The sequence below is a fragment of the Phyllopteryx taeniolatus genome, chromosome 2, assembly GCF_024500385.1.
Source record: "Phyllopteryx taeniolatus isolate TA_2022b chromosome 2, UOR_Ptae_1.2, whole genome shotgun sequence".
In the NCBI taxonomy this organism is placed as follows: Eukaryota; Metazoa; Chordata; class Actinopteri; order Syngnathiformes; family Syngnathidae; genus Phyllopteryx; species Phyllopteryx taeniolatus.
This window is the reverse complement of record NC_084503.1, coordinates 33,591,641-33,618,099: the sequence shown is the minus strand read 5'-3', so window position 1 is coordinate 33,618,099 and position 26,459 is coordinate 33,591,641. Positions and strand designations below refer to the sequence as shown.

At 40.9% G+C, this 26,459-nt stretch overlaps 2 protein-coding genes across 8 annotated transcripts in view; one reads left to right on the top strand and one right to left on the bottom strand.

The window, feature by feature from the left end:
• The window catches only part of kif26ba (kinesin family member 26Ba), a 121,846-nt gene extending 106,538 nt beyond the window's left edge, over window positions 1–15,308 (top strand). For both annotated transcript variants that reach the window (XM_061765820.1, XM_061765819.1), the window contains exons 23-28: window positions 1,214–1,446; window positions 1,528–1,674; window positions 1,948–2,174; window positions 4,920–5,179; window positions 8,098–8,248; window positions 10,877–15,308. In XM_061765820.1, coding sequence (XP_061621804.1) covers window positions 1,214–1,446; window positions 1,528–1,674; window positions 1,948–2,174; window positions 4,920–5,179; window positions 8,098–8,248; window positions 10,877–11,025 — 1,167 coding nt within the window. In that variant the 3' untranslated portion in view covers window positions 11,026–15,308. The remainder of the gene's footprint in view (window positions 1–1,213; window positions 1,447–1,527; window positions 1,675–1,947; window positions 2,175–4,919; window positions 5,180–8,097; window positions 8,249–10,876) is intronic.
• Window positions 441–26,459, bottom strand: part of smyd3 (SET and MYND domain containing 3) — a 112,454-nt gene continuing 86,435 nt past the window's right edge. For 2 of the 6 annotated variants that reach the window (XM_061765824.1, XM_061765827.1), the window contains exons 11-13: window positions 20,275–20,383; window positions 19,931–20,043; window positions 11,306–11,383 (exon numbers count right to left, since the gene is read on the bottom strand). In XM_061765824.1, the coding sequence (XP_061621808.1) occupies window positions 19,945–20,043; window positions 20,275–20,383 (208 nt within the window). In that variant the 3' untranslated portion in view covers window positions 11,306–11,383; window positions 19,931–19,944. Of the gene's footprint in view, window positions 2,192–2,814; window positions 3,005–4,527; window positions 4,822–4,953; window positions 5,147–8,646; window positions 8,705–9,002; window positions 9,688–10,829; window positions 11,240–11,305; window positions 11,384–12,082; window positions 12,220–16,656; window positions 20,044–20,274; window positions 20,384–26,459 lie in introns of those variants that run through there. The other 4 variants (XR_009787440.1, XR_009787441.1, XM_061765826.1 and 1 more) reach the window with 4 other exon arrangements.

The following is a 26,459-nucleotide window of genomic DNA, read 5'->3' as shown; positions in this document are numbered from 1 at the left end:
GTGATGATTACTTTTCCACACAAACTGTTACCAGGAGGAAAGAGTATGTAAAAGAAACTTTGGGGTCATTTCACACCTTGCAAAAGAAGATAAAGTACAGCGTGTACCACAACTGTATGTCTACAGTCACCAACACAAGGTAACGTATCGATGTTAGCTAATTTAATATAGTCTACCATCACTAGTTAGAATGTATTGTAATGCCCCTGCAAGGATAGACACAGCCACCGCCGCCAATCAGCCGTCAATTGCTTTCCTGAACAAACGGGGAGAAAACGAACACGTAACATTCAGACACAGGCACAACAAAGTACAACTGGCTTAATTAACACAACTGCATGTGTCCGGTAAAATAAACAGCTTTAGTTGATTTAATATAGCCTACCATGGCTAGTTAGAACGAATTGTAATCCCCCCACCCGTGGTCATACTTGCTGGTGCACTTTCAATCGCTTTATTGAACAAAGGTAACAAAATAAACACAAGCAGATATTCACACATGATGAGTCTACACTCTCTTTTCCCGAGTCCGACATCCCGCCATTTACAGCCACACACATTCAGTTACAGATAGTCACAGATACTACAGTACAGTAGAACTTGAGGATGGCGACCCCAAGTGAATGAAAATAATACCTGCTCCTCACATGAATATATATTTCGTGATTATATGCATAAAGTTTTAAAATATACATAAATAATACAAAAATATATATATTTGGTCACCACTTCACGGATTTCAACTAGCGCGGGGATGTTCTGGAATGTAACCCCTGCAATAAACAAGGGATTACTGTACAAGTAAACTGAGATCTGAGCTTGGTCACAGAACCAATTGAACTCATAACCCAAGGTACCAGTGTAGTTTATAAACTCAGATCAGAATCAGAATCATCTTTGTTAGACAAATATTTGAAAATAAACAAGGAATTTGACTCCGGGAGTTGGAGCCACTCTAGTACGACAACAAACAGCTGCTATGACAAATATATATTTAGGACATAAGAACACAAGTATGGGGAGTCATTGTCCAATGAAAAGGTACCAATAAATGTGGTATTGCTGATACAATGACAATTGTGCAAATAGTGCAAAGTCCTCAAGCACTTAAGTGGCCAGTAGTAATCAACAACAGTTATGCAAACTGTTGTTCGCTTGTTGAGCTTCGCCTTTGTCCTCTGAACTACTCTCTATCTTTGTTCTGCCTCCACAGCCACAGGCCACCATTCAGGGCCCTGTGCAGCAGCAGGGACCCTCTCCTGCATCCTGGTCTACGCAATCTCTGAGCCGCAGTCGAGGGGGAAGTTTGGCTGCCAAGCTACCCCTGCGGGCAGTCAATGGCCGCATCTCAGAGCTTCTCCAAGGTAGTGCCGGATCACGTTCCAGGAATCATGCCCAGGGAGGAGCTGTGAATCCAGCAGAGGAGAAAGGGGCTGAAGGGGCAAGGTTGGCCATTTTTACCCTATCGAGATTTTCTCTGAGTATTAATAGATAGATCTTCGGCCAATGTTTCGTTTTTCTTCATAGCGGAGGGGCACCGGGTGCAGGTGTTGCTGGAGGTGGCCCAGGGGAGGAAAGAGCAGCAGCGGTCCAAACCCTTCCCTCTCCTTACAGCAAGATCACTGCTCCGCGAAAACCACATCGCTGCAGCAGTGGCCACGCCAGCGACAACAGGTATTTGGACAGCTGTCTGTACTGTAGACTGTCAGTCATCCAGGTCATGGTAATGGAATGCAACTGGACTCCTTCATTGTTGAAGACTGTTCCAACTTTAATCCAGCTTCTTCAGTAACGGTGAAACATCTACACCAACCAAAAATGCTTTCATAATATCAGAACTAAGGCTTTTGTTGCCACCAAAGATGCTCACTGGTGGTGTCTTTTTTTTTTTTTGGATCATTTATGCACTATTTTCTGACCAAGGCTCTTCTTTTGGCGTTTTAACAGCAGCGTACTGAGTGGTGAGCTTCCCCCGGCCATGGGGAAGACGGCCTTGTTCTATCACAGTGGAGGCAGCAGCGGCTACGAGAGCATGCTGAGAGACAGCAGCGAGAACACAGGAAGTACTTCCTCTGCTCAGGATTCACTCAGTGAGCACAGCTCGGCCACCACCTCCTCCAGACGCAGCTCCAAGAGCAACAAGAAGAGCAGGAGCAACGTTGGACACTTAGGAGGTGAGGTGTCAGCAGGACTGCGCAAAAAAACAAACAAACAAACAAAACAAAACAAAAAAAGACATGAAAATGACATTTCCTAGTGGGGTCGATGTTCAGCATTGGCTTGTACGATTGCCTTTGTGTTTTCTCATATACAGTAATAGTATAACCAGCAATTGACCCTTGTAAAGGTCTGCAATTTTAACGCACGACATTCATGCTTAATTGAATGGATAATTGTGGAGGCACTGACTTATTGCTTTTAGGGCTTTTCCCTCCATAAATGCAGCAGTGATAGAAAAATTCCGAAAAGAAACTGTCAAAATGCCAAAGCCGTTTCCTGACTTGCAAGTTTCCATTACTGAATATGAAGAAAATGAATGGTCTCAATACAATTCGTAATACTTTCCTATTCTTATGCTTATTCGCATGTGCGGCTGTAAAACATGAAATTCCCATTGCAAGATCAATAAAGCCTTATTCTGTTGTATACAAAGGGCCTACTGTAAAGACCACCATTATGAAAAGAAAAAGTGAATGAAAAGCAAAGTGAAAACATTTTACAAGGAAAAGGTTGTATTATTAATAGACCAATGATGCAATTCTCCCAGGAAAAAAGTCATAATATAATAATAAAATGAAAAATCCGGGCTCCAACCTTCCAGTGTGGATGTTCTTTTCTCTGGGTACTCCGACTTCCTGCCGCATTCTAAAAACATGCATGTTAGCTTATTTGAAGACTTTAAATTGTCCTGACGTATGAACGGTTGTTTGTCTATATGTGCCCTGTGGTGTACCGAACCTCTCGTCCAAAGTCAGCTGAGATAAGCTCCAGCACACCAGCGACCCTGGTGAAGGTAAGCGGTACAGAAGATGGATAACAAGAACATTTATTTTATGACAAAAATGTCATATTTTTAACACAGCAGCTTTCAAGTTGTGTTCATAATTTGTCAAATGTGTAACATATAGTAAGGGTGGACCAACCTTTGCAGTCAAGGGCCACATTTGATTTTTAAAGAAGAAGGACAAAAAAAAAAAAAAAGATTAATGTACATGTGAAAATGGTTTATTTAGAATAATTAATAATAATTAATTAATGAAAATCATTTTCAGTAATAATACATTTACAGGTATTGTAATTGTTTTAATTGCAATTAAATGACTGATTATTTAAGAAAGATTTTCAAATGAACTAAAACAAAAACAAACAAAAAAATCCTAAATGATTGCAACAAATCTTAGAGTACTCTTGGTTATAAAATGCTCGGTGGGCCAGATCAAAGAAAGAAGTACGTATACTTTGCACACCCTTGCCATATACAACATTAATTACATAATCTAAATACAAAATTTTAAACACAGGTAATCATTCATCTTCTCATAATATTTCATCCGTTTTTAACTATCTTGAAAATAGAATTGCCGCTCAACTTAAGCATTGTAATATTTGCAGTTTTTAAATTTTTTAAGCATCCCTTTCAGTGTGGCTCTGGCGCTCACTCAGCATTTCCAGCAGTGCAAATAATTGAGCTTCCGACCAGTATTTCAAACGATCGATTGTTAGCTGTAAAAGTCCACATTGTGACAAAGTGTAGTCTTAGAGGTGTCACAAAGCAGTGAAAGTAGAAATAAAAGGGGTGGGTGGTACAATGAATGTGCTTGCACAAGGAGTCAGGTTGGAAAGGTGACCCTGACCAACCGTGTGTGAAATGGTAGAGGGAAACTGCTGCTGCTGGCTATAATGAATCTACATTCACTAGCACATTACGCTGGAACCTTAATATGGCTGCCAAATCATACGCCACTGCTTAAGCGTAACAATGAATATGTGCATCAAGTCAGCTTCAACGCAGGCAGCTCAGCGCGGTTTGCCTCTGATTATTATTTTCAATTGGAATAACCTTTTCTGTGAGGCATTGCAGTGCAGACTCATCTCCTACCAGGCGGCGTGACGTCTGGATTTCCTCGCATTTTTCCAAAAAATGCTGTGCTCACAGTCAATATAGTGCACTTTGAGGTTACGCCAGTAGGCAAAAGTCAGCTTTAGTGGAGATGGAATGTGAACATGAGCCAGCAAATGTTAATCACTTTCCCATTAGGATTCCTCTTGCACTTTAATTGGATACCCCTGTCATATTCTTTTTTTTTTTTTTTATTCCATGTCCCCTCCAGTGTCCAACCTTTTTCACCTGCCAGAGCCTAGTTCTGTCTGTATCGCTGCCTCTTACTACATAATGAAATACACGTCTCTGCTTGACCTTTTGATGCCACTCTTTAACTGCAGCCTTATTAAAATAAAATCACAGAAAAATAGGCTTGTTAAACCTGAAAACAGTGTGTATGGTTTATGTATACAAATAAAACTTACATTCGGAGTTATGTTTTACATTGGACCTGGCACGGTTCTGAAGTTTAGGGTTCGAATCTCAGCTCTGGCCTTCCATTTTGTCCGCGTTCGCATGGGTTGTCTCCGAGTGCTCTGGCTTCCTTTTCCATTTCAAAAACATTCATGTTAGGTTAATTCAAGACTCTAATTCCCCATCGGTGTGGATGTTGAGAATGGCTGTTTGTCTCTATGTGCTTAGTGATTGGCTGGTGACCAGGCGATGAATTTCAGAACTATGAGGCAGACGCGCACATTAAACGTGCTCTCCGACCGGCACTGTAATGCAAATAAAACTTAAAATAAATAAGGCGTCATACACAAAAAATATGGCCGTATTTATGCCTATATATATAACACAATTGTAATATTTTTAGGTCTCCAGCGTCGTCGGCTGATTCCCGCACTGACCTTGGACTCATCCTCGTCTCCTCACCGCTCTGCCAAACAGGCTGCCACGTCCTCTTCTTCCTCCTCCTCCAGCCCAGGTGCATGCTGGGTGGACGGACCTCTGGGGCCGCCTGCCTCCGGAACCCTACGAGGTCCGTCGGCCACAGCGGAGGCCTTTGAGATCAAAGTGTACGAGATTGATGACGTCGAGCGCCTGCAGAAGAGGAGGGACAAAGGTGGTAACAAGGTGAGAATTTTCTTGACCTACAATGCATTTCACCTCTTCATACGAATCAATATTACAACTAGTGTCAGAGCTCTTTATGTAACTTATGTTTTGACTGGGTGGCACGGTGGACGACTGGTTAGAGCGTCAGCCTCACAGTTCTGAGGACCCGGGTTCAATCCCTGGCCCCGCCTGTGTGGAGCTTGCATGTTCTCCCCGTGCCTGTGTGGGTTTTCTCCGGCCACTCCGGTTTCCTCCCACATCCCAAAAACATGCATTAATTGGAGACTCTAAATTGCCCGTAGGCATGACTGTGAGTGCGAATGGTTGTTTGTTTGTATGTGCCCTGCGATTGGCTGGCAACCAGTTCAGGGTGTACCCCGCCTCCTGCCCGATGACAGCTGGGATAGGCTCCAGCACGCCCGCGACCCTAGTGAGGAGAAGCGGTTCAGAAAATGGATGGATGGATGTTTTGACTGCATATGGTATGATAAACCTCTTCAGCAATATTCTGGTGTAAATTCCCCTGTTAAGGTCATGCCACATCATCTCAGTTGAGGTCAGTACTCTGACCGAGCAACTCCAGAGGACGTATTTTCGTCTGTTGAAGCCATTCAGTTGTTGATTTCCATCTGTCCTTTGGGTCATTGTCCTGTTGCATCAGCAATCTTCTGTTAAGCTCAAACTAGCTGACAGATGGGCTTGAGTTGTCCTGCAAAATGTCTTGAGAAATCTGTCCAAGCCGTGAGGAGGCAAAGCAATGCGCATCGATGGTGCCCCCTGCACCATACTTCACAATTGGGCCCTTCCCCTTCGTCTGGAGGGCCAAGATGAAGGGGTAAATAGCCCCAGGAATTGGGACGACACATCAACACCCCGCACCCCCTGCTGTCTGTGTCCTGGGCAGACGGAACAATTTTTTACATTTCCAAGATGCCATCTTGTGTCAAATTAAGTGTACTATTATAAATGGCTTTTTATTTCAATTTGTCTGTGTATAAAGTTTCGACAGGTGACTGGTATTTCAAAATTGTTTGTTTCCTTCCACATGACATGGTGCATCCATTTCTATATTTCATTTCTAGCTACTCTAGAAACACATTTTTATAGAAGGAACATATTTTACAAACTGACTGTGGTATAACGTCAGCCAATAAATCACACCAACAACAACCATCACAAAACACATACCCAAACATTTGTAAACAAACACAAAATAGAAAATATCTCAAACAGAATAGAATCCAAAAGAACTTTATTGTCACTGTCACAGGAACAATAATTATCAGTTAGGCCTCGTTCGCGTGTACGCACAAAACCAAGGTCTAAGACGAAGGGGAAAAGCTAAGGGGTAGAATTGGGATTGCCCAAGGTTATATTGGCATTGTGCGGTCTCTTATTTCTCCACACATTGTGGTCCTTTCAAACAACTCAATTTGGGACCTGAATGTAATTTATAGGCAATCTGTTTTAATGTGCACTGATGAACATCAAGGGCTCTATTTTCGTAGACAGCTGTGGCGGAGCACAAATATAATCGGATCGTGACTTTCATGCAAGCGCAAGTTTCGCATCGCATGTTTGCCAATTTGGCAGACCAGTCTGCGCAGCGGAGGGCGTTTCCTTGGCGATGCGCCTGGCGAAGTAACAATTTGGTGGCAGAAAGTCGATCTAAACTTATGCCTGCTCAGACCACGTCTACGTTCTGGTGCAGGGTAGACCGCTGGTCTAATACAATTTTGGTGTATTTGTTCGGGGCACAAGCAGACAGATACCGAGGTCCGAGGATATGAAGTATTTAATATGCACCGAGTCAGTGTTTGTGTTATCAATAATTTAAAATATTAATACTATCAAATTTTCAAGTGTGCTCATGAGGAGTAATCCGATGAATTACCAGATATGCCGGCCTCCACGCAGCCCAATCCTTCTTGGTTTATGATGAGAATGGTGGAAGCCACTAGAGCACAGCATTTAAAGGGAATGAGAGGAGTCGCTTAGATTGGCGGTGACGGAAGTAGATCGTAAACACTCCCAGAGTAGCGCGGCCCGCCCACTCTAAGATCCGCCAGCCTGTAATTGTTTATGAAATTACCAACACCAGTCTAACCTGCTTCTAGTGCAGAGTTGTAGCTCCTGCCATGTTGGATTTTCGCCATTTACGAAAGTAGAGCCACAAGTGTTTTGGATATAATTTTGAGACATGGAAGTTAATATTATCTTCATTATTGGTATTGTGAGAACTCTTTTGGTCGAGCCACAGTTCACGTCGGGTAATGTTACTTGTGAATAGAAAATTCATAACTGGTGTTTTTTTTTAAGGCAGGGCAGCTTTAATCAACACCTCATCACGGTCATTAGACTCAAACTGTCTGACTCCTGACTCTGATTAGCTGTTGGAGAGGTCATTAGCCTATGGGTTCATATACTTTTTCCGCAATGCGCAGTGAATGTTTACGTGGTGTGTCCAATATTTTGTATTTATTTATTTTTGTGGGGTATAGTTACAGCAGAATGTGATTCTCTGTTGTTGTGATTAGACAAAGATCAGAACAAATTTTATGATGAATTCATGCAGAATTGCTGCTAATTTGGAAATATTAGCATTTTAAAGCAAAAAAGGAAATATTAGCATTTTAAAGCAAATGTCACACATTGATTGCCAAATGCAATTTAAGGTTCAGGGATTGGGTGCCACACAATCTAACGTGAAATGATGGCACAGTGCCGTTTAGCATAAAGGAAAGCATGAAATAAGAGTCCTCTGTAGATGTCTTCAGAGAAACACTTCGCTTCCAGCTGCTCTTGTGAAGCTGCTCAGTGTTCACCAGTAGCCAGCAGGGCTCATGGAGGTGAGTCTGTGAAGTGTGTGAGAATACTGGAAAAGCTGCTCCAGTCTCCCAAATACAATGTGCACTCACTTTGTGTGTGTGTGTCAGGGGATGGTGTACGTCAGCGGCAAACTTCGCCTGCTGGAGCACCGTCAGCAGCGGATCAGCGAGGTCCGAGCCAAATATCAGTGTTTGAAGAAAGAGCTGGAGCAGACCAAACAGCACCTGATGCTGGAGCCTCTCACATGGACCACAGAGTGTAAGTGGAAGTTTAGAAAGACACAATTATGATTTCTCTGTAAATGCTTAAATAAAGCTTTCCGAATCCAAACTACTAAGCTGCCCTTGACACGGAGCAGCAAATGGAGCGAGCAGCTGCTATTCAGAGGTGTCTTACCGAATGAAGAGGAATAAAAGTTGCTTTAGTTTTCCACATTGGTGGAAAACAAGGTAGTGAGAGACAAGAACAAATTTATTCTACTTCTTTTCTTCTTCTTTTGTCATTTGCCTTCATACAATGAAGGCAAATGACAAGGATCATTTAAATTATTATTTTTATTTATATACTTCCTGCGCTTTATGATGAATATCTTCACCGAGTTCCATGATATATTTAATACCTGGGAAATTCTTTTGTACCCTTCTCTTGACTGATACCTTTGAAAAATGAGATCCCTCTGATGCTGTGGAAGCTCTCTGCGGACCGTGGCTTGTGCTGTAAAATGGGACAACAAAAATGTCAGGAAAAGTCTACTAAAACATCTTAACTTTATTTGGGGTTAATCAGAGGCAATTTAAATGGTGACAGTGCAACCACATCTCCGCTTGTTTGATTGTCTTACTTCTCTTTAAAATATTTTTTTGTTATAGGTTTACACAATGATAGAAAAATGATTTGTCTAGGTCTCATTTTTATCATAGCCTTTAAAAAAAATGGAATCACATCAGCTACATGTTCAACAACACATCATCTCACAAAAGCACTGAACTAAACTGCTGTCCTGTCAACATACCCCAAGAGTAGTATGTGTGTCATGAAGAACAGACGTATGTTAGTGGTTCCGTGGAGATCACTTAAATGGTGATGATGAACTTCCTCATCATTAAAGTTGATTAACAGCATCAGCATCCTCGCCAGCTAACGTCATGGGTGACAACTCAATGGAGAAGCTTGATTAGATACTGCAGGAAGAAAAGTGTGATGAATGCGTCTCTACGTGACTTTGCTGGACGGTTCATCGTGAGAGCAGCATCGTCAGGGCTCACAAATTGGATGCGGCGTTTTTCCTCGGGTGAATGAGGATGGGAAAAGCAAGACGTCATTGGACTCAGCCAGAAGATTCTCAGTGCGATCTCATTAAAAGGGACATTACAGCAGGGTTAAACTACATAAAAGCCTCATTACAAAGATGAAGCGGTGCGAAAGAAACCAAAAAAAAAACGAACAAACATAAGCAGCGACCGCCACTGATAGCGTCGCTGCAAATCAATACAAAGTAGCACTTAATCCTTCGATGAAACTCATTGAGGATCACTGATTGGTTTGTTGTGCATGAAAATCTTGCGAATGATCTGACACTCACTTGATGCCAACATAATAAAACACCCACGTGACATTTTCGACTTATCTGTTAAAGGAGTTCAAGTCACTCGACAGCACACCAACTCGCTGCTGGATGAAAGATTCTCCCCTCAGTACTAAGAATTGAAATTACAAGTTCCATACATCATATACATATACAGTGACAGTGAGACTTAAATTGATTCATTAATAAGACTTAATATTTAGCAATAAAAACATAAAGCTTGTGACCCAGTGACAACACCAAACCTATATTCTTCTTTTGGAAAAAAAATTTCTCTCCTTCACTTTTTAGCAGGTAAAATGCATGCTCTATAGGCTTAAAGTATGGAGATTGATTCGGCCAATCTAAAACCTTCCACTTCCAGTCCCTGATGAACTCATTTGCTGTCTTGTGTGTTTTCGGGGTTATTATCTTGCTCGATGATGATCACCCAATCTGTTTCGTTGTATCTTTTTTTAGACTTCAGAAATATTGAAAGTATACTTCCATTCAAAGGTCAGACTGTTGCCCTCATAAGATTACATTGTCCTCTCTTGTAGAGACCAAGAAAGAAAAAGCAAAATAGTCTAAGCGGAGTTAAAGGTCCCGTTATTTTGGCTATTTAGACCTAGAGTGACTCTCTAACATGGACTTAGTATAAAAGTTTCAATTTCATTAAAAAAAAACACCCTGGTTTTCTTATACGAGTTTCCAGAAAAGGCCTGTCTGACAGCTACTTCTGTTTGACCCAGTTTTGTATCCGCTTTCTCCATATTTGGCTAAGACCGCCCCCTTCCCTCTGATTGGTTGCCTCCGTGTAGAAGAGCCACTCCAAATGTGTTATGTTGACAGCGCTGAATCGGGAGCAGAAAGGGAAGGCGGAGGGAGATCTTCGCTTGTGACGTAGATAATCTCGAGAAATTCAAATGACCTGAGTTCAGACCTCTCGGCAGAAAAGCTTAGCAATATGTGGACGTTTTTAATTCATATTTCACGTTTACTGAGGCACCATACAGACAACATTACATCCCAAATACTAGAAAAAGTTGGTTTTAGCAAAATATGTCCCCTTTAATATTTTGATGCTCTCTAAACTCAGTTCTTGTGGCATACACTGAAGTCACCCGACGGTGGTTCCAACTCAATTCATGGCGCATATTTCCTTAAGATGTTGGTCAACTTTCCAATAGTATGACAACTGACACAAGTGTACTTGCTTTTGGCCCAACTTTTTGGTATTTTGAATAGTCGATAAAGTACTTTTTATCAGGTTACCTTTAAAACTGAAGCCTGAGGATATTTTCTCTTCTCTTCTTGTCCAGTTGAGCTGCAGCAGGTCTACGAGGTGGATTCACTGGAGTATTTGGAAGCTCTGGAGACGGTGACAGACAAACTGGAGAACAGAGTGAACTTCTGCAAAGCTCACCTCATGATGATCACCTGCTTCGATGTGTCGTCCAGACATCGGTAGACGCACGGCGAAGCGGCGGACCGCTTCCTCTGACAATATAGAAACTGCTCCCAAATAAAGGCATCTCGTCTGGGATATTTTAACGAGTTCTCGTGACGGACTGACCCAATAGTCCTCACGTCTTCTCCACTTATAAGTAAACGGAAGGGCAGGTGATGGATGAATCAATTCGAGGTGCACTGAGATAGCTAAGTGGCCATTGGGGAGAGCCTGCCTGTCATATGGAAGGGCAGAAGGGCTGAACAAGCCGTTCACGAGGAAGCGTTCAAACAACTTACAGTCTTTTTTCTTTTTAATAGTACCTTATATACAGCTTCATAAGAAGTACAAAACAAGAAGTTGGGGCTCACATCATTCCCTGTTGTGAAGTTTAAGAGAGAAAGTCAGAGTCAGAAGGACAATTATACGTGACGGGAAAAAGTGCCTTGTTAAAATTTCAACAATACCAAGAAGAATTTGACTTTGTCAACATAGCACGGTGCTAGGATAGTAAAACATACAAATGATGAGTGTCTTTGAGGGATTCATTGTCATCTCGAAACATGATGTGCAACTGTGGGTCATTGTTTCCTTATGTGATGAAACATCCTTATGCGCAGGGTTCAAGCTAGCTGAGCTCTCGCACATTACATTCATCCAACTGTGGATGTCTAATATTCTCAATGAATCCATTTTCTACGGCGCTTATCCTCATTATGATCATGACTGAGCTGGAGCCTATCCCAGCTGACTTTGGGCGAGAGGACTGATCGTCACCATCGCTGGGTACTTACAGAGAAAATTGACTTGGCATACTGTACAGTATGTTTTTGCAATGTGGGATGAAGCCGGAGTAGGCTGCAACCTCGGGGAGAGCATGATGAGATTTGAACCCAGGACCTCAGAACTGATGGGCAGAAGTGCTAACCACGAGCACTAGTCCTGCATTTTCCCATGTGAAATGTATTTTTCATAAGGAATGCACAATTTTCACTTGTGGGTGACAGCCCTGGCAGCACGCTGTTACCAATTACACTTACATTCAATAAGTGAGCAGATCTGTGCCCCACCACACAGTTTACAGTGTAAAACAAAAAGTAGCACATTGGTGCCTTGAGATACAAGTTTAGTTCATTCCATGACCACGTTCGTAACTCAAAACTCGCTTTCCCCAATGAAATGAGTGGAAATGCCATCAATCAGTTCCAGGCAACCCTAAAAAAAACAACAAAAAAACGTGTCATGTGTTTTCTAAATAAGGAAAATAGCACACTATAATGTATATAACAATGAAATAGAATGTAACGGAATAAACAGTGTGTGTGACAAACAAAGAAGAATTTTACTTAACTACTGGAAGTGACTCAGTAATCTGCAGTAGTATTAGTCGTTTTTCGCAGACGATAAAGAATATATGCCTGTGAGTATGGTTATATTGTGTTGCTACCCAATTTATATTAAAATATTCGCTTTTCAAAGGGTTATACGCCACAACTACTTTATCTGTGCTAGTTTTTAGCCCGTCTATGGCGTTTTCTATGAAGTGTTAGAATTAGGCTAGCGGGGGCCTTCCTAAAGCAAAGTTGTTTGGTCGTTTCAAATGCATGACATGTAATTCTCTTTGTTTTGTTTAGTTTGACAGTAAACTCTCACTGGGAGTGACATTAAACACCTTACTGCCAGACTGCTGCTTGTTGTGTTAGTCAAAGTAAAAAATAGGACCATCGATGGCTCACACCTGGAAATAAATACTCAATAGTCCGGTCACTCTTATCTCAAGGCATCACTGTGCTATGTATATTAGTTATCACACCACCAAAAAAACAGCAAGGGTCTACAAACCTGACAAGACTGATTTTGTTGTTTATTTAGAGCCATCCCGTCAGGCTCAACTAACAACTCGAACCCTGCTTATACAGGATGGTTGCATGTTCAGGACATTGGTGAAGAGACTTACATTTTGTGATTTAAGAAAAGAAAAAAAGCTGAAAGAATAAACGTAATCAGGTCATTTATAATACTTCAAAAGGGACCAAAAATGCAATGGAATTTAAGTCAGCACACAGTGATTAAACAGGTTAAAAAAAAATAAAAAATGGAGGTGCTGTTTTAAGCTTGACTTTGTACTCTCAAACTTTCCTATGCTGCTCACTGATGTCGTATGGATGTGAGGATTTTTCCGTGTTCACAAAGCAGTGAGACATGCAGGAATGTTTCTTTCTGCCTGGCGCATCCATCGGTCGACACTTGTCTGTTATTTGTATCTGTGTTGTTCAGCTCTACTTGTAAAGAAACTCAATGACTTGTTCATGTGTGTGTTTTATAATAATTGAAGGCAATGGGACCGCGTAGACAGCTATATTCGGCATCACTTAGGAGACATTAAACAACGTCACAGTTAGCTCTCACGTCTGCGGTTCAATTAAGATGATGGTTTTCCTGGCATTATTTGTTGGATCTGTAACACATCAGCTAATGAAGCCTTCCCACAGATGTCATTTTCACAATTGGAGAACGCCTCAGAGGCAGTAAATTGGATGAAGCCTATTTCATGGCTTACTAGTTAGTCATTAGTATTAGTATCAATTAGTCATGGAAAATAGATAAGTATTACATTTCTATAATGTGATTATCACTGGGTGACAAAAGTTGCAAGTTTAGTCTAGAAATTATAATAAGAAGGAATTAAAGCCAGGAAAAGCCATTGGGTTCAGCAGTCTAGTTATGGCTGTCAATGCAAATAAATATTCTGAAACAAATATAAAATATATATATGCCAATGAAGAGGACTAAAGTTAGGGGGAAAAGATTAAATTAGAGGCAGTGATCTCTGCTGGGTTCCATGTCTTTTACATGATTTTATATCTCTCTCTATGGTGCTTGAAATGTTTATGCTCTAAATGTTTGTACAAATATAAATATATGAAATGAAAGAGTCAGTTTGTGTCAGAAATAACCTTTAAAACAAATCTTTACCATCATTATTGCGGCTTCGATAGTTAACTACCCTCCTCCTTCTCCTGAGCGATTTGTTTCTCAGTGTTCAATGTATGCCAAATTGGAGGAGATAACGTTACAGTAGCGGTAAATATACTGGGTGAGGTTTGGACCTTTTCATGAGTTGACTGCTGACTGAGTCAAAAGTCATTTATCTGCACATGCCAAGGGAGACGGGAGGTCATCTCCTGGGAGCATAGCGGAAAACCTAAAGTATGTTTGATAAACTGGCCTCGTGATGTGTTTATACAGAAGGTGCAACATGGGAACGTTTGCTATTTTCTTTCTCATAGTGAATCAATGTCTATTTATTTCAGCTCTTAATGTGTATTTATTTAAGCCTTATGATGTTTAAAGGTTACGATGCATTTAAGATAAAAAAGGATAACTGTATATACTTAACCAAACATGTTGAATATAGTAAATATACTGATAAGCCCCATAATGATTCCTACACTGGCCATACTTGTTAAAAAGAATACTTTTAGCTGGAACTGAAACATAAAACAGCCAAACAATGTAAGAAGTATTTTAAAAATTCTATTCCCATTAATGTATCTATTAAATAGCATTTTGGCAATTCTTTCCATGTTCAAAATAAGTTCGATATGGCTGAAGTCACCAGGATGCTTTAGAATGGTGCAAATGTTTAAAACCACCACCACCACCACCACTAACAATAGAAAGGCAGAATGTCATCTCATTTGCCACTTTCTTGTGCCAATTCCAGACAGATGATACCAATTAAACACATTTAAAAAAATCTCAAAATGCGTCCAGGGTATGCATTACTTGGTGTTCAACTGTATATACTTTACACACATCATTTATATACTCACCTATAATTCCTTTTGGCCATATTGAGGGTTGAAGACTAAAATGCTTCAAATAATTAGAATACTTGTAACTGTACTAACCACATCCTAGTGTGCTAAGATGCTCACGTTTTGAAGATGGTTAATGGCCAACTCTTTGTCTGATGTTAGTGGATGTCAGCTTTCAGAACTATTGGTTTATAGGCTATGATACTATTACATATCAAAAAACAAGTTAACCTACAGCTCGGATTATTTGCACAAGTCTGTTTTCTTTGTTGTGCTTTTTTTTTCCCCCCAGTCATAAGTGGCAATCCGTGGAAGAAGTGAATCAACACTGTCATAACGAGTCGAGCTCAGCGTGAACAATTCTGAAGTACGTCAAGTGTGATATTCTCTGTGCATGATTTGAGACTGGAACTGTCTTTTGACACAGTATGTTGGTAGTTGAACAACGTGGTCGAATGTAAATAAAGGAATGTATTCAATGAATTTGACATGCATTTGATTTCTTGGAAAAGTATACACTTGCAATACAATCTGCCAATCGCAAGTTATAATGTACCAGATCCTCTAGAACAGTGAGTCTCAAAGTGTGGTATGTGTAGAACAAGTGGTATGGTAAAGTATCACTCAATGAAATGTTCAAACGCTGCATAATGTTACATTGGGTTAAACTTTTTTAATCTAGTACAGTACATTTAGATTAAGTATAAATTAGTATGTATACCAAGTAAAGTACATTTGTATTGAATTTCATTACTGTATAATTTAAGAATTATATACTTTTTTATTTTCTATGATTAAGTGTAGTGTTCTTCAACTGTGCATAATGTTATAATGGGCTAACAATAATATACCTGAATACAAATAAAATACTCAAACTTTTTATGAATAAGTTTTTGATGAAGACAGGCTTACCTAAATTAATTACAATTCTTATTTCATACATAATCGCTACACAGGCATGGGGAGAACATGCAAACTCCACACAGGTGTGGCTGGATTTGAACCTGGGTCCTCAGAACTGTGAGGCAGCTGTGCTAACCAGTCGCCCACCATGCCGCCCCTGGAAAATCTGACTAATCAATGTTTGTTTTTCAACATAATTGATTTTAAAATGGTTGGACAGATGTAAGGGTAAAAAGCGATTTGTTTCTCATTTGTGTGTGTGCTTGATTTACTGGTTTCACGATTCATTGTGGAGTCGTCCTGTTTTTCAGGCACATAATGGATTTTAACACGCAAACCAAAGGTTACGGAAGATGTAAAGGTAAATGTAGTGAACAGTACTTTGTGCCCATTTTTTTGAAGGTCTCTGATTTGTGTTTCTAATTTGCGTGTATGTTTGTTTGACCTTTTTCATCGGGACATAGTCATTGGAAAACAGATTCATTGGGGGACATCCTCTTGTTCACGGATAAAATGGATTGCAAAAGGCAAATTAACAGTGGTACTTTCTGGTTTGTGCAATATGTGCGGCTGCATTTCTGTCTCTCCCCCCGCCACCCAAATAGAAATAGAAACCCACTCTGTCTCCGATTAAAGATGAGGAATGATGTAAGTGGAAAATCACTGTATCCATTCTTAGATTGGCTCCGATTTGTGTTCCAGTTTGTGTATGTGTTTCATAGGGTCAGTCAACTTCAGAACAACATCCTTTTTTGGGGGCGACATCGTGGATTTTAATGTACAAACTAAAGGTTATCAATGACGTAAGAGTAAAATCAGTTCATAAGGGCTCTTTCTGCAGAGAACTGTGTTGTGTAAGAGGGGTTGTGAATGTAATTTGAAGTCTTGTAGTGAAGGCGAGAAGGAAGGCGACAGGCAGTGAAAGTGATGACAGTAAATCGGATTTAATGGTCTGTGCCAGTTGATGGGAAAAAGAGTGGCTGAAGGATACAATAACTGTTGAAAAGAGACATGAAGGTCGATGATGTAGTGTGATGTTTCTATTGCATTACTGTCTCCAGTAACAGGATTTTGTATTTCATACGGTCTACCCAAAGTGTAATCGCAGCTACTTAAGTACTATGAGAGATTTTATTTAATAGATTGAAAAGACAACTGTAGGCGTCCACAGATCCTTAAGTCTTGAGGGCTTTCATTATTCGTAAAGTTGACCCTGAATACTCTAAGCAGCTGTTCAAAGTTCTTCGAGTGGCCACTTGGTTCTACATTTAAATCCAGTCAAACTATCTGAAAAACTAAATACAGTATGTCATTTTGTTAAAGGTATTAAAAGTACCTTTAAGTAATTCTCATTAGTAAATGCTGCAACCTGCAATAACTGAAAATGTTTCATACATATTTTTTTGTATTTTTTTTTGTACTGCGTATACAGTGGGTACGGAAAGTATTCAGACCCCTTTAAAATGTTCACTCTTTGTTATATTGCAGCCATTTGCTAAAATCATTTAAGTTCATTTTTTTACACATTAATGTACACACAGGGCGGCACGGTGGACGACTGGTTGGAGCGTCAGCCTCACAGTTCTGAGGACCCAGGTTCAATCCCCGGCCCCGCCTGTGTGGAGTTTGCATGTTCTCCCCGTGCCTGCGTGGGTTTTCTCCGGGCACTCCGGTTTCCTCCCACATCCCAAAAACATGCATTAATTGGAGACTCTAAATTGCCCGTAGGCATGACTGTGAGCGCGAATGGTTGTTTGTTTGTATGTGCCCTGCGATTGGCTGGCAACCAGTTCAGGGTGTACCCCGCCTCCTGCCCGATGACAGCTGGGATAGGCTCCAGCACGCCCGCGACCCTAGTGAGGAGAAGCGGCTCAGAAAATGGATGGATGGATGTACACACAGCACCCGATATTGACAGAAAAAAACGTAATCGTTGACATTTTTGCAGATATATTAAAAAAAGAAAAACTAAATATCACACAGTCATAAGTATTCCGACCCTTTGCTCAGTATTTAGTAGGAGCACCCTTTTGAGCTAATAATTCACACCTGGATTTGGGGATCATCTGCCATTCCTCCTTGCAGATCCTCTCCAGTTTTGTCAGGTTGGATGGTGAATGTTGGTGGGCAGCCAGTTTCAGGTCTTTCCAGAGATGCTCAATTGGGTTTAAGTCAGGGCTCTGCCTGGGCCATTCAAAAACAGTCACTGAGTTGTTCTGAAGCCACTCCTTTGGTATTTTAGCTGTGTGCTTAGGGTCATTGTCTTTTTTGAAGGTGAACCTTTGGCCCAGTCTGATGTTCTGAGCACTCTGGAGGTTTTTGTCCAGGATAGCCCTGTACTTGGCCGCATTCATCCTTTCTTTGATTGCAACCAGTCTCCCTGTCCCTGCAGCTGAAAAACACCCCCACAGCATGATGCTGCCACTACCATGGTTCACTGTTGAGACTGTATTGGACAGGTGATGAGCAGTGCCTGGTTTTCTCCACACATGCCACTTAGAATTAAGGTCAACAATTTATATCTTGGTCTCATCAGACCAGAGAATCTTATTTCTCACCATCTTGGAGTCCTTCAGGTGTTTTTTTTTTAGCAAACTCCATGCGGGCTTTCATGTGTCTTGCACTGAGAATAGGCTTCTGTCGGGCCACTCTCCCATAAAGCCCCGACTGGTGGAGGGCTGCAGTGATGGTTGACTTTCTAGAACTTTCGCCCATCTCCCGACTGCATCTCTGGAGCTCAGCCACAGTCATCTTTGGGTTCTTTCTTTACCTCTTTCACCAAGGCTCTTCTCCCCCAATTGCTCAGTTTGGCCGGACGGCCAGCTCAAGGAAGCGTTCTGATCGTCCCAAACGTCTTCCATTTAAAGATTATGGAGGCCACTGTGCTCTTAGGAACGTAAAGTGCAGCAGACATTTTTTGTAACCTTGGCCAGATCTGTGCCTTGCCACAATTCTTTCTCTGAGCTATTCAGGCAGTTCCTTTGACCTCATGATTCTCATTTGCTCTGACATGCACTGTGAGGTGTCAGGTCTTATATAGACAGGGGTGTGGCTTTCCTAATCAAGTCCAATCAATATAATCAAACACAGCTGGACTCCAATGAAGGTTTAGAACTATTTTAAGGATGATCAGAAGAAATGGACAGCACCCGAGTTAAATATGAGTGTCACAGCAAAGGGTCTGAATACTTATGGCTGTGTGAGATTTCAGTTTTTCTTTTTTAATAAATCAGCAAAAATTTCAACAATAAATTTTTTTTTCTGTCAATATGGGGTGCTGCATGTACATTAAAGAGGAAAAAATGAACTTAAATCATTTTAACAAATGGCTGCAATATAACAGAGTGTGAGGGATAGGGGGTCTGAAAACTTTCCGTTCCCACTGTATTACAATTAGTATCACAAATGTCTTAAGGCATGGTGATATTGACCTCATATCAACCACTCTTTCAATTTAGTGAATGAGAGGTCTTAAATTGATTATAGAGACCTTGGAGAAAAAAATATCTTAAATTCAATTTCCATAAATCTGCAAATGCCTTGTATGGTGTACTGTATTTTGAACATCTAATCTCAAATAAGACAAATATTAATATTATACAAAACTGGAATCAACAATAACAATGGTAATGATAAAGTGCCAGCTAGTCACAGCTGACTATTCCAGTCTTTTTCATGTTGCATGTAGAGAGTGAAGTGTCAGAAAAGGAAAACTTATTTGTAAAAGCAAGCACAATGTCACTGTAATCCTCCCATAAACACACACTTTACCCTCCCAGAGGAAATGCTGTCATCCTTTTAACAAAAAGGCAAGCATGCAAGCGTGTGTGTAGCATTACCACATTCCATCAGACACTCTGCAGCCTTAACACACACTGACAGAATGAACCACAATAACAGGGATTACCATGGGAAGTGCGTGTGATGGATATGTGGCGAGGGGAGGATGGATGTTTTGAGAGCCTGGCTTTGATACACGCGCGCGCACGGACACGCACACACACACACATACAGGATGGAGTCACTGTAATGGAATCTAGAGATGACAAACAAGAGACAAGAACCTAACACAGAAACAGACATGAACTGTATTTGTTGTAAAGCTCCCCAAACAAACATGAGCCCTTGTGACATCACCTGTTGTTAAGAGGGGTTAAAAAAAAAAAAAAAAACAACAACTTATAGCCGCCTACAATCGTCACCTTATCAAGTTTAATTATTGGTCAATCTCAAAGCGACATTCTTCCATCTTGACCAACAAACCAGCCACCAAGGGGTGATCAATACCATGGGTGATCTTGAGGATTTCAAAGGCCTGGTGGACAGACAAGGAAATATTTTTAGTCAGTCATATTAAAAATAAACTTGGCAAACGCACTACTTAAAAAAAAGTTTGGGATATTGGGCTTTTTGGGTGAAATTTCAGGATGAAGCAAAAATGCACTATAAACCTTTACAGGTGTATTTCTCTAAACTTATGAATACACATGTCCAACTGTGAGTAAAGAATAGTAAATCAGTCCAAATATACAGTTCTGATACAGACCTGTTTGAAGGTGTCCAGAGCATCTTTAATGCGCTCCAAATAATGCTGCAGCTTTGCAACTCTCATCAGCTGGATGCCATGGACTGGATGGGGGTCAGGGTAGTAATGTCTTTAGAACAAAAAGAGAGAAGTGGATTACTGTACACTGAAACAAATACTCTATGACCATTATAAGCTGGGCTGTGACAAGAAATTATTTACAGTGGGAAGAAAAAGTATGTGAACCCCTTGGAATTTCTTAAATTTCTGTTTAAATTGGCCATAGAATGTGGTGTAATCGTCAGGCATCAAATCACAATATAAACAAACGAGTCTCCTTAAACTAATACCCGGAGGTGGGTAGTAACGGGCTACATTTACTCAAGTAACATTTTCCATAAACTGTAATTGTCAGAGTACTTTAAATGGACCGTACTTCGTCGTATTTATGTGAAGAAGGATCGATACTTTTACTCCATTACAATGATCGACATGCCGTTCGCTACTTTTATTTATTCATTCTTGCGTGTGCGCATCCATTTTTAGATTCCATCTTGGACTTCTGCATAGGGCGCCGCTGCGCCAATCAAACGGGATCGCTAATGTCATTGACTCCAATTCACCAAATCAGACAACACAAGGCAGTCACATGACCCTGCACGTCGCCTTCGCAAGCCAATCAAAATGAATCATTTTGGGGGAAAAAATGACTGTTTATTTTACAGACTCCAAAAAACAACAACTTTGTCATGCAGCTCTTAAATTGTGACTCCCCAAACTTGGACATTTCAGCCCACTTCTAACTTGAGAAAAGACCTTGCGTTAAGTGACCATAGGGGAGTGTAGACATTCCACGTCCCTCGAACCAGCTTCTGTAGCCAGGAATCGGAGCGCCAAGGTCCCCGCCTTTGGCCGTCTGAGATTGGTCAGTAGTTTGTAAAAATAACAGACCATGTGGAGACTGACCATTAGTATCGATTGGTGAAAGAACATGAAATTGACCGTATCTGGATATAAAAGATTTTGGCACGACAGCGGCGACATACACAAACATTCATTCATACATTTTCCGTACTGCTTATCCTCACTAGGATCGCGGGCGTGCTGGAGCCTATCCCAGCTATTTTCAGGTGAGAGGCGGGGTACACCCTGAACTGGTTGCCAGCCAATCGCAGGGCACAAAAAAAAACAAAAAAACATTCGCACTCACATTCACAACTACGGGCAATTTAGTGTCTTCAATTAACCTACCACACATGTTTTTGGGATGTTGGAGGAAACCGGAGTACCCATAGAAAACCCACACAGGCACGGGGAGAACATGCAAACTCCACACAGGAGGCGGCCAGATTTGAACCCGGGTCTTCAGAACTGTGAGGAAGATGTGCTAACCAGTAGGCCAACAAACACAAACAAAACAAATACAAAAAAAATCTACAAATTCATATCCACTTTATACAATTGCATTACTGGATTTATTCCTGAACTGGGACGCACATTCTATTAGCATTAATTTTCGCCACATGAAATATCGCATGCATGCACACTACAAGATTTTGGTTGTGTGCTGGCTTTCCTGGAAATTAATATGAATTTGTTTAATGGTGTCAAACACACATCCCAGACCACAGCTTGTTCACATCAACACACACACACACACACACAGACAGCTGAATGTGTGAATAATAAACGAATAATGAAAAAGGGGGCAATTGTGTTCTATCATGATAAATACAGGAATACACAGGTCTTTATGCAGGAAGATTTTTTTGGAGGTATGCCTCAATTGCTCAACTTTATTTGTCCCCCTCTCTAATCTCCTCCATTTTTTTCTCCTATTATCGTGTTCTCTGCTCACCGCCTCCTTGTTTATATTTGTGCAGCGAGTTGCAGGGATTTAAGTGGGTGACACTCTCCATTCTCGCCTCTCCTTGAGTCTTCCCTCTTAAGCCCCACCTTCCATTTCCTCCTATGTCCCTCAACCCACCACTGTCTTGATTATCTATACCAAATGATTAGATGTAACCTCGCTAAAGCCGCAAGAAAACGCTTCAGATGAAGCAGAGTGAGACTAAAAATCCTCTCTAGGGTCTGATCAATCTCCGCGGTTGCTGCTTGGATTCAGTGCAGTAGCTTGAACTGGAGTTATTTAATTAAGAATAATACAAGGCTGAACAATAACACTACACGATCAAGCAGAGTGGATGTTCTGAGAGCTCTTTTGTGGGTCATGAGAAGCTCCTTGACAATATTGTGTCAGGTGATGGGCACCTCAGAGCTGGTTGGAACACTGTTAAGAGTCGACAATGAGGAGGGTCCTTTAAACGCTGATAGAAAAATTTACTATGTTTGTGTGAGTTAGCACAGATGCCTCACTGTTCTGAGGATGGGGATGTGAATTCAGGTACCGACCTTCTTGTGTGGAGTCTGCATTTTCTTGTGTGGGTTTTCTCTGGGTACTCTGGTTTACTCCCACATTCCCAAAACATCCACGTGAGCTTCATGAAGACTCTAAATTGTATATTGGTGTGAATGTTCTTTTGTCTAAACATGCGCTACGATTGGCATGTAACCAGTCCAAGTCCAAACTAAAAAACTTATCTCTGAAATGAAATTGGCTGAAAATGTTCCACCCCTTTCAAACCCTATTGCTTACTGATCACAATTTCCAATCTTAAAGGTTAGTTCACAATTAAAAAAACAAACAAACACATTTGTCACAGTTGTCAGTATAGCCTGACAGTAATGAGTGAAATGATCTGTGGAACCCCCCCCCAAAAAAAAACAGTCCTCTCTGGTCCCATGTTGTACTTCTAATTAGATTTTTAAGAAATCAAACCATGTATAAGGAAAACTAACCGATCAGAGACAAGGTGTGACTGACAAGGTGTCAATCATTTGGCATGGTGCACTCGTGGGCACACACAGTGGGCATATCCCCTCCGCAGCCTCGCCCTAAGCGGTTACCTTAATCTTCAGGAGCTTGGCTTAAACTATGGCAGAATGTCCACCTCTGAAAAATAAAAATAAAAAGTGTCCATCCCTAATCTCTGCTCAACACGTAAGTGTAACCAGTGTACTGTTCTGGGTTATCAATAAAGGCCAGTCGTATTAGGTTTCAGAGTGTCTTTATTCTGGCTCAATCACATCACAATCTGCATGCAGAAAATTACAATGAGCGTGGTGTGCCACCGCACCGTCCTCGCTGGCTCTCCTGTAGATCGAAAATAATATGAATAGGCCGCAGTGTTCGACCTTAGTCTTGAGAACTAGGCCGCTTGCTAATCGTGTTAGCAACATTAGTCATTTAGCGAGTACAACAATGGCCCAAAATCACATAGGTTATCTCCAACAATGTATCAATCAGTGTAGTGCAACCTATCCACTAAGACTTTGTGTTTTTATTCTAGTGAAACGTCGATTTAACAAACCACGATTTAATGCACATCGGATTTAACCGACTGGTCCCGAGCCTGCGCCAGTTCATGGCTAATTCCCATGCGTCCGTGGCGCTAGTGATCAGGCAGGTCAGAGTTTAAACCCCGGCTGGAGGAAGTAAGTTTGGATAAACTTGAAAACTTCTCCAACATTTTCAACCTTTTTTATCATTATTAAAAAAAATTTTGTACTGTATTATGTGTTTTAATAAAAGTACAAAACAATTTTGTACCGTATGCTTGGTTGTACTTGGGCCATGAAAAAAAGTGCTTCAATATAACGGACAATCCGCAGTAACGTTCCATTACGAATAAGTCCTGCTACCGATCTAGCAGCTGTGGCCAACGTTGGTTGTTTACGGTGCACTTTACCTGCAGTTCGTGGGCATGGCTTTGTTCAGCGTGGAGTGGTGGAGGGATTAGTGAAGTGAGGCTACATTCAAATCTTGCTAGCAGTTTTAACACCACAAACTCCCCCTTTAAACGTCTCCCATGTCATCCACTCATCATTCTTCCTTGCTTGTCAGCACAAAGACCCACACAGAGGTCAATTTCAATCTACTTTGCTGTTTAGCATTTCAATTATTTTAGCATCACTATGCTCCCATTTATTACGAGAACTTTTATCTGAATCATTTGCTTATGGACTGAAGCCGCACACTCTAGAGACTTATTTTCTTTTAACTGTAATTGAATAACATCTGAGTAAATTCTCTATAATTGAAAGTTGCAACACTGTTTTACATTATTTTCACTAACAGGCCAATTGTTTTTACCTTCAAGGCTTACTAGCTGCTAAACGCAGAGCCAAGCAATTACCAAAGTGCTCCTTGTCCGTGTTAGGAATGTCATCACAAAACAGGAAGTTCAAAGACTAAATCGGCGTTCGTGCTGAATGCATAATAACAACTTACAATATTGATTTAATTAGCAAGGCAGCGAGTCAGGCGGCCACATCGAACAAATATACACACACGAGGAAGCAACTCCAATTATGTTTCATCTTTGCATGCACACACTGGCTGGCAGTGATTACAATCATTTCATCCAGGTGCTCCCTCCCCTCAATTCTGCCCTCATTTTCTACCCTGAGGAGCAAATAAGTTCTTGTGGAAAGCAGCTAGTTAGAAGGCCACAGCTCTAGGCGGTGAGAATGAGAAGAGGGCACCGAGGAGACATTAACACTTGTGGAACGAGGCGCGTCTTTCCAGGGAAATCCAGCGGAAAATGTAATTCACAGCAAGCTGTTTGCCAGAGGAAAGCGAGGATTATTTTACCGAATGCAAACACGGAGGAGAGATTAGTTATAGTCTGCCTAATTGTGTTTTGTATTCTGGCCTAAGCTACTGTATAATGAATGCAGCTTTAATTTAAATAAGCAATGCCAATGCATTCTCTTGCAAAAGTCCAAATAGAATAGATTTGCATGACATTCGTGTCTGTCGTTGCTGCATTTGCAATGTTCTCACAATGTCGTATTTCAAGTATGAAATCATAGAAAACGTTTATAAAATATTTGATATCATGAAAAACATAGATACAAGACTCCCTGTCTATAGTAAGAAAAAAAACAGCATTAGCATTGTAGAGCTATTCTGTTGCAGATGTGCAGGAAATACACAACACCGCCTATACATCCTAAAGTGAAAATGGAGGGAAAATGCTCAGTGAAAGAAGAAAAGAATACGGAATGAGGGAAGGATGGAAGATGGAGAGAGACATTGAACTGCCGCAGAAATTGGAGCAGCAGATGGCATGAATGGTAAAGATCTTCACACAGTTACAGTGGGTCAAAAAAGTATTGTCAGCCACCAATTCTTCTAGTTCTCCCACTTAAAAAGATGTGAGAGGCCTGTAATTTTCATCATAGGTATACCTCACCTATGAGAGAAAAAATAAAAATGAAAAATAAAAATCACATTGTCTGAATTTTAAAGACTTTATTCGCAAATTATGGTGGAAAATAAGTATTTGGTCAATAACAAAAGTTCATGTCGATACTTTGTTATATACCATTTGTTGGCAATGACAGAGGTCAAACGTTTTTTTTAAGTCTTCACAAGGATTTAACACACTGTTGCTGGGATTTTTGCCCATTCCTCCATGCAGATCTCCTCAAGAGCAGTGATGTTTTGGGGCTGTCGCTGGGCAACACAGACTTTCAACTCCCTCCAAAGATTTTCTATGGGGTTGAGATCTGGAGACCCAAGCCACGTTTCATCTTCAATGCCCTTGCTGGTGGAAGGAGGTTTTTACACAAAAGCTCCCGATACATGGCCCCATTCATTCGGATCAGTTGTCCTGGTCACTTTGCAGAAAAACAGCCCCAAAGCATGATGTTTCCACCCCCACGCTTCGCAGTAGGTATGACGTTCTTTGGATGCAACTCAGCATTCTTTCTCCTCCAAACACAAGTTGAGTTTTCACCAAAAGGTTATATTTTTGGTTTCATATGACCATATGATATTTTCCCAATCCTCTTCTGGTTGTGGACAGGTGTTTTCTATACTGATGAGTTAAAACAGGTGCCATTAATACAGGTAACAAGTGGAGGACAGAGGAGCCTCTTAAAGAAGAAGGTACAGGTCTGTGAGATCCAGAAATCTTGCTTGTTTGTAGGTGACCAAATACTTATTTTCCAACATAATTTGCTCATAAATTCGTTAAAAATCAGACAATGGGATTTTCTGGATTTTTTTCCTCATTTTGTCTCTCATAGGAGAGGCATACCTATGATGAAAATTACAGGCCTCTCTCATCTTTTTAAGT